The 12,293-nt window shown below is 40.7% G+C and overlaps 1 protein-coding gene across 2 annotated transcripts in view; it reads left to right on the forward strand.

Moving 5' to 3' along the window:
- The window catches only part of LOC109882563 (ubiquitin-conjugating enzyme E2 L3-like), a 9,773-nt gene extending 1,238 nt beyond the window's left edge, over positions 1–8,535 (forward strand). The window contains exons 1-4 of one of the 2 annotated variants that reach the window (XM_020474662.2): positions 4,585–4,709; positions 6,228–6,323; positions 6,490–6,676; positions 6,979–8,535. In XM_020474662.2, the coding sequence (XP_020330251.1) occupies positions 4,683–4,709; positions 6,228–6,323; positions 6,490–6,676; positions 6,979–7,133 (465 nt within the window). In that variant the 5' untranslated portion in view covers positions 4,585–4,682 and the 3' untranslated portion in view covers positions 7,134–8,535. Of the gene's footprint in view, positions 1–4,584; positions 4,710–6,227; positions 6,324–6,489; positions 6,677–6,978 lie in introns of those variants that run through there. The other variant, XM_031826337.1, reaches the window with a different exon arrangement.
- The last annotated feature ends 3,758 nt before the right edge of the window (positions 8,536–12,293 follow it).

Here is a 12,293-nt window from a genome sequence, read left to right on the forward strand (position 1 = left end):
TGATTCCAAGCTGTATCACAACCGGCCGTGATTGGGAGTCCCATAGGGCGGCACACAATTGGCCCAGCGTCGTCTGGGTTAGGGTTTGGCTGGGGTAGGCCGTCATTGTAAATAAGAATTTGTTCTTAACTGGCTTGCCTAGTTAAATAAAAATTACATTTACTCCATTCCAGCCATCATTATGCACCATCCTCCCCTCAGCAGCCGCCACTGCTCTCCAGCTATCCCTATGAACAGTGGGTCACAAGAAGACGAGGTGAAAAGAGGAGGAGAGGAGATGGTGCCAATTAATCTTTAATTTATCGTGTGTGTGTGTGTGTGTGTGTGTGTGTTTTTCTCTGCAAGGGATTATATGTTTACCAGTATGCCCCCTACACTGACTCAACTCCATCCACTTTAATAATGGGAATTGATGGGAAATGATATATCACTAGCCACTTTAAACAATGCTACCTAATATAATGTTTACATACCCTATATTATTCATCTCATATGTATATGTATATACTGTACTCTATATCATCTACTGCATCTTTATGTAATACATGTATCACTAGCCACTTTAACTATTTTTTTGTGAAGAATCAACAACAAGTGGGACACAATCATGAAGTGGAACGACATTTATTGGATATTTCAAACTTTTTAACAAATCAAAAACTGAAAAATTGGGCGTGCAAAATTATTCAGCCCCTTTACTTTCAGTGCAGCAAACTCTCTCCAGAAGTTCAGTGAGGATCTCTGAATGATCCAATGTTGACCTAAATGACTAATGATGATAAATACATTCCACCTGTGTGTAATCAAGTCTCCGTATAAATGCACCTGCACTGTGATAGTCTCAGAGGTCCGTTAAAAGCGCAGAGAGCATCATGAAGAACAAGGAACACACCAGGCAGGTCCGAGATACTGTTGTGAAGAAGTTTAAAGCTGGATTTGGATACAAAAAGATTTCCCAAGCTTTAAACATACCAAGGAGCACTGTGCAAGCGATAATATTGAAATGGAAGGAGTATCAGACCACTGTAAATCTACCAAGACCTGGCCGTCCCTCTAAACTTTCAGCTCATACAAGGAGAAGACTGATCAGAGATGCAAGAGGCCCATGATCACTCTGGATGAACTGCAGAGATCTACAGCTGAGGTGGGAGACTCTGTCCATAGGACAACAATCAGTCGTATATTGCACAAATCTGGCCTTTATGGAAGAGTGGCAAGAAGAAAGCCATTTCTTAAAGATATCCATAAAAAGTGTAGTTTAAAGTTTGCCACAAGCCACCTGGGAGACACACCAAACATGTGGAAGAAGGTGCTCTGGTCAGATTAAACCAAAATTGAACTTTTTGGCAACAATGCAAAACGTTATGTTTGGCGTAAAAGCAACACAGCTCATCACCCTGAACACACCATCCCCACTGTCAAACATGGTGGTGGCAGCATCATGGTTTGGGCCTGCTTTTCTTCAGCAGGGACAGGGAAGATGGTTAAAATTGATGGGAAGATGGATGGAGCCAAATACAGGACCATTCTGGAAGAAAACCTGATGGAGTCTGCAAAAGACCTGAGACTGGGACGGAGATTTGTCTTCCAACAAGACAATGATCCAAAACATAAAGCAAAATCTACAATGGAATGGTTCAAAAATAAACATATCCAGGTGTTAGAATGGCCAAGTCAAAGTCCAGACCTGAATCTAATCGAGAATCTGTGGAAAGAACTGAAAACTGCTGTTCACAAATGCTCTCCATCCAACCTCACTGAGCTCGAGCTGTTTTGCAACGAGGAATGGGAAAAAAATTCGGTCTCTCGATGTGCAAAACTGATAGAGACATACCCCAAGCGACTTGCAGCTGTAATCGCAGCAAAAGGTAGCGCTACAAAGTATTAACTTAAGGGGGCTGAATAATTTTGCACGCCCAATTTTTCAGTTTTTGATTTGTCGTTCCACTTCATGATTGTGTCCCACTTGTTGTTGATTCTTCACAAAAAAATAACATTTTATATCTTTATGTTTGAAGCCTGAAATGTGGCAAAAGGTCGCAAAGTTCAAGGGGGCCGAATACTTTCGCAAGGCACTGTATATACTGACAAGATACTTGTCTCTCCGCCCTAACAACAGGAGTCATGTCCACAAAGCTGCATGGCGGTTGACAAGTGCCCGCAAATACATCTCTTTGGATTGGTGGATACATTTAATTATTGTAATAAAGTTCATATTCAATGAGGGTTGTTGATGTCAACCGCCTGTATTAAATGTAGAGAGATGCTATGCTACTAGCCTCATGTCATTAATTTGCATAGCCATCTCCAGACAACTCCGATATAAAGTGTTTTCAAAAAGTGTCCGGGATGTTACGTGTCCTACTTATATCACTCATAACAACCTAAACATTACAAAACTTCTATTCGATTAAATAATCCTCACGTAGCAAATAAGCCATTCTATTTTTTGTTGATAAAATTCGACACTATCATTGTGAGCGAAGGAAACCAAACAACGCCACCTTCTGGAGGAGGTCGATTTTTGTCGGAGTTGGGCCTCTCGCTTCACCTCTTTCTCTCTGGTATCGTCCATGCAAGTTTTTGGAAGTATGGCATTTGTGTAAATGACTTAATTGACAACTTTTACTTTTACTCCACTACATTCCTAAAGAAAATATGTACTTCCTACTCCCATACATTTTGGTCATTTTCTGACAATTGAGTACTTTTCCCACCACTGAAGTATGGTACCTACAGTATAGCATATGTTCCAACATGGTAGTAGGCTATTCCATAGATTTTAAGGCAAAAGTTTGATTCAGTGAGGGATCTATTTATTTTCACACCAAATACAAAACGTACACCTATGAACAACAACTTACAGACCAACTACATCACATACGAACAACAAGTTACAGACCCACATAAACAAGGACTACATCTCCTCTGCCATGACCTGCATTGTTTATGTGGGTATGTAAGTTGTTGTTCGTATGTGATGTAGTTGGTTTACACGTTCTGACGACAAAGGGAGGTTTGATTGCACACCTTATATTGTTCCTGGTGTATAAAACCTTTTGGGAAAAATAAACTCCAGCACACTGGCATTCTTCTACGCTTCAGAATGCTTTATTGATTTGGAAAATGAGCCATTCAGATTAGGCTCACAAGGGGGCATGGCACTATACAAACCATTGTTAAATATTTTGTACTATGTTCTCAGTACTGGACAAAGTACCCAATTGTCATACTTGAGTAAAGGTAAAGATACCTTAATAGAAAATGACTCAAGTAAAATTAAATGTAATTGCTAAAATATACTCCCTTATCACAAGTAGAAGCATAAATCATTTCACATTCCTTATATTAAGCAAGCCAGAAGGCCTGATTTTCTTATTTTTATTTATTTATGGATAGTCAGGGGCACACTCCGACAATCAGACATAATGTACCAATGAAGCATTTGTGTTTAGTGAGTCCACCAGATCAGAAGCAGTAGGGATGACCAGAGAAGTTCTCTTGATAAGTGTGTGAATTGGACCATTTTCCTGTCCTGCTAAGCCTTCAAAATGTATGAGTAGGCCTGAGTAGGCCTAATTTTGAGTGTCAGGGAAAATTTATGGAGTAAAAACAACATTATTTTCATTAGGAATGTAGGGGAGTAAAAGTTAAAGTTGTCAAAAAATGTAAAGAGTAAAGTACAGATATATCCCAAAAACGACTTAAGTAGAACTTTAAAGTATTTTTTAGTTAACACCTCTTAAGGATCTCACCCTTTTTTCAATTTTTGCCTAAAATGACGTCCAAATCTAACTAATCTAACTACATGTAGCTCAGGACCTGAATCAAGGATATGCATATTCTTGATGCCATTTGAAAGGAAACACTTTGAAGTTTGTGTAAATGTGAAATTAATTTAGGAGAATATAACACATTAGATCTGGTAAAAGATAATACAATTTTAAAAACATGCGTTATTATTTTTGTACCAGAGAAAGGGCATAATGTATTATTCCAGCCAGGTGCAATTTAGATGTTGGCCAATAGATGGCAGCAGTGTATGTGCAAAGTTTTAGAATGATACAATGAACCATTGCATATTTCTTCAAAACGTTGTATCAAGACTGCCCAAATGTGCCTAATTGGTTTATTAATACGTTTTCATAATTGTGCACTATCCTCAAACAATAGCGTGGTATTATTTCATTGTAATAGTTACTGTAAATTGGGCAGTGCAGTTAGATGAACAAGAATTTAAGCTTTCTGCCCATGTCAGATATGTCTATGTCCAGGGAAATGTTCTCTTACCTACAACCTCATGCTAATCACATTAGCATATGTTAGCTCAACCGACCAACGGGGGGAGGGGGCACGGTTTACACCACTGCATGATCTTATTATTTCAACAGCAACCTGCTATAAGTATGTTTTCAGATGTGATTGCCTCAGCTCAGATGTGATTACACTTTCACTATTTAAATCAGGTGACAAATAGTGGCCCATAATGTGTAGGCTTCTCCCAAACTAGGCTAAATACATTGACAAATGCTCTCATTTGACAAAATAACTTCAAGATAATAACTCAAATGAAAGTACACTCAAATTACAGTGCGTACACAGTACACACAGTGGACAGAGGTGAGAGTGAGTGGACTATTTGGATATCGCTGTGTATTCTGGGTACAGACAGTAATTCCACGATGGCGGCGAGCAGGAGGCTGCACAAGGTACATTTCCTGATCAATCAAATTAGGATTTTCAAATATTAGATTAAAGAGAATAAAACATTCAGATTGCTAAATCTCCGATGAAATTAAAAGTGTCGTTAAATTGGTTTAATTTAGCCCCACACTGTTAGAAACCTCATGAATCTCAGTAAGCGGAAAATGAAGCTAGCTAGACGTTAGCATGCTAAGCTAACCAGCTAGCAGTTTTTTGGTGATGTTTTGATGTTAGCACCGGTATATTAATATGCAAGATCCGTGTATTGTTAATATAAATTAAGTACCAATGTGTCATCAAATGTATTTAGATTGAATTCATTATTGTGTCATACATTGCGTGACGCAGGTTCAACATGATTGAACATTGTCTCAGAAAAACTTGGCTAGCTAGCTAACGTTACTAGCTGGCTAACTTGCGAACCTTAGCAAGGGAGTTAATTGTGCAATGCACAGCAGTTACCCAGTTAGCTAACAGTGTGGTTCTATGAGAATACCAGCTAGTTAGCAACTCAGGTTAATTCCGCTTATTTTTTCAATGTGTAACCGAGGAAGCTAACCAGCTAGCCAATTACATGCATTTCCTCAGATTTGGTTTCTTAGTTTTTAATTGTTTTGAATAGTCATCGAGTGAATCGAAAGCGAAATTGTAGAAATGTATTCTCTGCCAAGTACGTTAGCTAAGCTAGTTGAATTTCATTCATTCGACCTCAATAAACTAGCCAGCTAGCTTTATAGCCAACAGTCACATTAGATGACCAACACTGTGTGTAAACAATCCTCCTGTTCTCAACACTGGGTGTTAACTAACTTAATCGATTAACCTAACTTGAGCTTTTTGTTTATTTGTGCCACCAGTGGTTATTTCTTAGAACGTTTTTACATAGACTTGTAAACCATGTATTTTCTCAAAACAACCGTAGGACATAGAGTAAGTCTACATTCAAGCTCAGATTTATATGGAGAGAAATTAAACCAGGAAGCTGTGTGCCCATGTTTTATTGTTATGGGTGTGTTAACTGTAATGTCCTTGTCACAATAACACACTGTAGCACTACCCCCAATCTTATGATCTGTAGTGAAAGATTACCAGCCCTGGGATTTATGAGTCATTCCTCTGGTTTGGCAGAGAGCAGTGTTCTGTAGTGAGATCAGAGTGTGAGAATGCACCGGAACACTTCCTGGGTGGGTGTCTGAGGGAAGGGATGTGGCTGCTTGGCTACCAGGATGAGAGAGAGAGACAGTTAAGGTGTCAGATATAGGCTCATCCCTAGTACTCGTTGTAGTCATTCGGTCTGTGTTTACCTGTGTGATTCAGTCATTGGGCTGTTTTGGCCTATCGGACACAGCTTGTTTAATGGTTACTAAGACTCAGCCAACAGACATGTTTTATCAGTCCTTTATCTCTAGTTTGATATACACCTTTCTGCTTCCCGTAGTGGTGATGTTTATGGTTTGTGATTAACTGTCCTTAATTAGCAGTACAGGAGAACTTGTTCATGATGTTTTCTCTCTCTTTTTCAGGAACTTGATGAAATCCGCAAGTCTGGAATGAAAAATTTCCGTAACATTCAAGTGGATGAAACAAATATTTTGACTTGGCAAGGCCTCATTGTTCCAGTAAGTAGCCTAGCGACACTACGTACTACTTTCTCCAGACAGAATAACAAGGAGGACCAAGGCACTCACAGCGATATTAAAATGTATTTGTTGCTGTGACATGTTCAGCAGGACTCAGTTCACCTTTTAACCAAACATCATTCTCTCTCTTTCTCCCCTCTAAAAGGACAACCCTCCATACGATAAAGGTGCGTTCAGGATCGAGATAATCTTCCCTGCGGAGTACCCCTTCAAGCCCCCCAAGATCACGTTCAAGACGAAGATCTACCACCCCAACATCGACGAGAAGGGACAGGTGTGTCTGCCTGTGATCAGCGCAGAGAATTGGAAACCAGCCACTAAAACTGACCAAGGTACGGTGGAAAGAAGCACACACACACACACACACTGAGAGTGAGACAGGCAATGGACACTGGTTTTCTTCTGTGGTTATTATTTGCAATTTTTCATAATTTGTCATTGAAATGCTGTCTGAACCCTAACCCTCTAGTCTCCTCTCCCTCAGAGGCTCATATCTATTTGGCTGGAGAGTTGTCCATCCTGTATCCTCTGCCTGGTTATGGATTTCAATGTGTCTTTCTGACTTGTTTCATATGTCGTCATCCATTTTTACACCATTCTTACGGTCTCTTTTGTCCTGCTTGTCTCTTTGCAGTGATCCAGTCCCTGATCGCGCTGGTCAACGACCCCCAGCCAGAGCATCCTCTCAGGGCAGACCTAGCAGAGGAATACTCTAAGGACCGTAAAAAATTCTTTAAGAACGCAGAAGAGTTTACAAAGAAACATGGAGAAAAACGACCTATGGACTGAGAACGCAAACGTGTGACTCCCTCTAACCTTTCTTCCATCCCCCCGGGACCCTCTCTCAACTCCTCTCTCTCCCCCCTTCCAAGACCACCTATACCCCCTTTGTTCTTACCCCATCTCCTGAAAATGGCCCTCACACACGTACACATCCTTCTAGCCCCCCTCCTCCTCCTGGGGTGGTATATCTCGGCTCCACTTTGCCCTGGCAACAGGACTTTGTCGTGAATCAGGCTCGTCGGTCACCTCTGGGTGTTAGCTTGTGGCTGTTACTAACTTTCTACTGATTTCTTAAATTAAATTATAAAAGTGACGGATTTGGGCCAGAGAGAGCAACCTGTAACAGGGAGAGGAAACAAATATGTGGATAAAATGTTGTTCTGCTCATGATTTGTTCACAGAAGTGTATTGATTGCTGGAGCAGACCTGTATAAAGATTGTCGACTGTTTTGAAAGCTATTTGCTAAATGCTCAACTTGTGGTCTGTTTGCTAACCCTTTTCCTCTCACTCCTTCCCCTCACTAAAATATGTAACATAAAAAAACTACCCCAAAAGCAACTAAATGATAAACATTTAAAGCATCCAGGTTCAGGAGGTGTGTGACAAAATGTTTATTTTATATTTCTTTTTATTGTTTTGCTTAAGTTGCACTTTGCTCTGTGGAACTAGCTTTTAAGTTCACCATAAAACTTCAGTTTGTCACCAATATGATGTTCCAGATGTTATAAAAAGGAGAAGAAAAAAATGTGTGTGAACCTTAATTGAGAAATTATCATGAAATGTTTTGTAAAGCAGATATATGACACTTCCTGTAAAGGTCTGACCATGTGACAGGAAAGTACCCCTCTTTACACCTTTGCCCACTTGCCTTTTCCAAGAAGGGAATTGGACTATCACATCTTGTTCCCATGGAAACTGCTTATCATTCTTCCTCTGTGACTGGGGGGATGGCAAAACGTTTTCTGGGTATTGAAGTGTTCAGCCCTAGAAAGGCACTGCACAAATTCACTAATCTTGTACACATATTTGTCATACAAAGTGATTTGTGAATCAGATGATTAAATTGCAGAAGTTTAGTCATTTACAAATGTGTTTAGTCATTCCACCTGACCAGTACTAGGAGAAGAACAGCTGCCATTGGGGAATAATAATGGCATTGGACCAGAACATTTGATTATTTTAGTAATATATGTAAATGAAAGTTAGCCAGTAACCACCTAGAGGCAGGAGGCAGTTTCCCATCCAGTCCACAGGTATCTGTAAACACTGAAGGGTTAGGATCAATGATGTGATGAATTGGTTGACTGCCAATGAGATGCGTGCAAGGTACTGAAGAGACCAGTATATGTCAGTAACACTTTTTCACCACTAGAGGACGATACTTTACAAGAGAAATGGAGCTCCTTATCCAAAGGTCTCTGGGTCTTCAATTGTTTTTAATTTAACCTTTAACTAGGCAAGGCAGTTAACAAATTCTTATTTACACTGACGGCCTACCCCAGCCAAACCATAACCCGGACTATGCTGGTTCAATTGTGTGCTGCCCAATGGGTCTATCTCTGCCGGGGTTCCTCAACCGGTGACCCACAGGCCAGGTTGCCTTATTTGGCCCCCAAGGTTTTCTGAGCATAAAATTATAAAAATAAATGGTTTATTTACATTTTTTATTGTTGGGCATAAATTACACCAGGAGATCAGCTCCAAGTGATTTTAATTTGAGATGTGTTCCCTATTCCCACGCATAATATAGAGACGTGTTCGTATACAAATCTAAGCAAGGTTTGAAATTATTGTTTTAGTCAAATATATCTTATTTGGGATTCTTCAATTTGAAGTCAAATAGTTTGTAATTATGTTCTGCGCAGATTAGTGATTCTGTGCACTGCTTTGTTCAGATCGATACCCTCACGTGTAGTAGAAACTAGTGTTGTATTTGTCTTTGAAGTGAATGTGGACTCATTTTCCCATGGTCCTCTAGTCTACACCTCCATTGGAACATTTCCATTGATCGTTTACCCCAGTCTTTTACCCAAAAGGCTCAGACTTTTATGTTTCCATCTACGGGGGCGAGCACCCGTGTCTCACTGGGCCTTTGGCTCTGGGGGACCTGCTCTAATTTGGAGACAACGCAAGGGCCTGGGTACTTTTCAAGTGGCATTTATAATAATGTCTATAACTGTTAACTTTTAGCACCTTCTCACAAAGCAACAGTCTTGAGTGATGCTGAGGTCGTTGCGGAGGTTCTGTGCATCACAAGTCTTTGGTGTCCCTCCTGATGAAAAAACAACACTACAGCTTACATTAACATAAAACGCTGGCGAGCCACTAGTGTGGGAGTAAGTCTCAATGGAAAAGCACCGAAGTGAAGGGCCCATAGGAGTTGGAGCAGCGAGGTCAGTGTGGTGACCCCTGCTGCTGATGATGAGGGACCAAGGACCGTAAAGGTTATGGAAAAATTCATTTACAGACAGCACCATACTATTATACTGGTGTAGTATTACATAGCTTGACCATTATGTGAATTGTCCAAAGGAAAATGAACATTTTAATAGAGCTCAATGGCAGTTGTGATATTATTGAATGGGATTTATTTTTGCTTTTATTTCAGTGGGTAGTCTAGATTCTACTATAGGACAGATGAAGATGTATGTACGGAAACTTTCAGTAAACTACAAAAAGCTATATTCTGGTTGTTTGTGCATTATACCAAACCCCACGTATTACCATGGCACAAATCTACAACCCTCATCTCTCAAATTTATAATGTCTCCTACTTGGCATTAGACAGAAGACTAGTGGTCAGCACACAGAACACTGCTAAAAATACACCGACCAGATTCAGTTTCCTCTCTGACCATGTTAGTGGTCACAGACCCTCTCACACCTACACACACAAACCCACTGGCCCTTGCCCTCTCAGTCACGCAATGTCCAAAGCATAGAAGCAGAACATCTAGAGCAGATCTGCCACCTGGTCTTTCCGACATGCAAAAAAATGTCCTATATGCCCTCTGTTTCTGTGGTCCCCTGACCCTCTCAGTGTAAATATAGCAGGCAGCGATTAGCTGATTATCTCCACGCCACTAAGCTGCTCCAAGTAGCCCAATTACCCTCCTAGAGACAGACAGAGGGACGGACATACAGATGGACAGAATCTACCCTTTTAAGACAGACAGACGTTTTGGCACTGAGGCTACTCCCATTCTAGTCTGGAGCCCTCAACTGCGATTTGTATTTTAACTAATTGAGACTAACCTGGATGAATAAAGGTTAGATTAGAGACATCTGTGCCAATTCTACTGGTAGTTCCATTGGTGGAATTGGATCTCTGTTCCTCTGTCTGACCTCTAAAAGTGCTTAACTCAGGGTTAAACTCTGTTACTGCAGTAAACCCATTATGGCAGATCAGCTGGTGGGAGACAGAGGCCTGCTGAGAGAAGAGACTCACTGGAGCGATTGGAACTGTACACTGCCAGACTTCCACCTACAACACAGCTATACAGTGGGGCAAAAAAGTATTTAGTCAGCCACCAATTGTGCAAGTTCTCACACTTAAAAAGATGAGAGAGGCCTGTAATTTTCATCATAGGTACACTTCAACTATGAGAGACAAAATGAGAAATAAAATCCAGAAAATCACATTGTAGGATTTTTAATGAAGTTATTTGCAAATTATGGTGGAAAATAAGTATTTGGTCAATAACAAAAGTTTATCTCAATACTTTGTTATATACCCTTTGTTGGCAATGACAGAGGTCAATCGTTTTCTGTAAGTCTTCACAAGGTTTTCACACACTGTTGCTGGTATTTTGGCCCATTCCTCCATGCAGATCTCCTCTAGAGCAGTGACGTTTTGGGGCTGTTGCTGGGCAACACAGACTTTCAACTCCCTCCAAAGATTTTCTATGGGGTTGAGATCTGGAGACTGGCTAGGCCACTCCAGGACCTTGAAATGCTTCTTACGAGGCCACTCCTTCGTTGCCCGGGCGGTGTGTTCGGGATCATTGTCATGCTGAAAGACCCAGCCACGTTTCATCTTCAATGCCCTTGCTGATGGGAGGAGGTTTTCACTCAAAATCTCACGATACATGGCCCTACTCATTCTTTCCTTTACATGGATCAGTCGTCCGGGTCCTTTTGCATAAAAACAGCCCCAAAGCATGATGTTTCCACCCCCATGCTTCACAGTAGGTATGGTGTTCTTTGGATGCAACTCAGCATTCTTTGTCCTCCAAACACGACAAGTTGAGTTTTTACCAAAAAGTTATATTTTGGTTTCATCTGACCATATGACATTCTCCCAATCTTCTTCTGGATCATCCAAATGCTCTCTAGCAAACTTCAGATGGGCCTGGACATGTACTGGCTTAAGCAGGGGGACACGTCTGGCACTGCAGGATTTGAGTCCCTGGCGGCGTAGTGTGTTACTGATGGTAGGCTTTGTTACTTTGGTCCCAGCTTTCTGCAGGTCATTCACTAGGTCCCCCCGTGTGGTTCTGGGATTTTTGCTCACCGTTCTTGTGATCATTTTGACCCCACGGGGTGAGATCTTGCGTGGAGCCCCAGATCGAGGGAGATTATCAGTGATCTTGTATGTCTTCCATTGACAGCTCGTTGGTCTTGGCCATAGTGGAGTTTGGAGTGTGACTGTTTGAGGTTGTGGACAGGTGTCTTTTATACTGATAACAAGTTCAAACAGGTGCCATTAATACAGGTAACGAGTGGAGGACAGAGGAGCCTCTTAAAGAAGGATTTATAATGGTCTGTGAGAGCCAGAAATCTTGCTTGTTTGTAGGTGACCAAATACTTATTTTCCACCATAATTTGCAAATAAATTCATAAAAAATCCTACAATGTGATTTTCTGGATTTTTTTCTAATTTTGTCTGTCATAGTTGAAGTGTACATATGATGAAAATTACAGGCCTCTCTCATCTTTTTAAGTGGGAGAACTTGCACAATTGGTGGCTGACTAAATACTTTTTTGCCCCACTGTATATATAGTCAACTTCACAGTGAATGATGGATCTTCTACACAGTCATTACACATAAAAAGTCCAATAACATTTTTGGGGAATGGAAACGTACCACAGTTATTAATTGAAAAGGTATTTAAGCTTTTAGTTAGGGTAGAATGATTAGTAGGAGAAAACACAAGCTGTAACA

The sequence above is a fragment of the Oncorhynchus kisutch genome, linkage group LG6 (assembly GCF_002021735.2).
Source record: "Oncorhynchus kisutch isolate 150728-3 linkage group LG6, Okis_V2, whole genome shotgun sequence".
Lineage (NCBI taxonomy): Eukaryota > Metazoa > Chordata > Actinopteri > Salmoniformes > Salmonidae > Oncorhynchus > Oncorhynchus kisutch.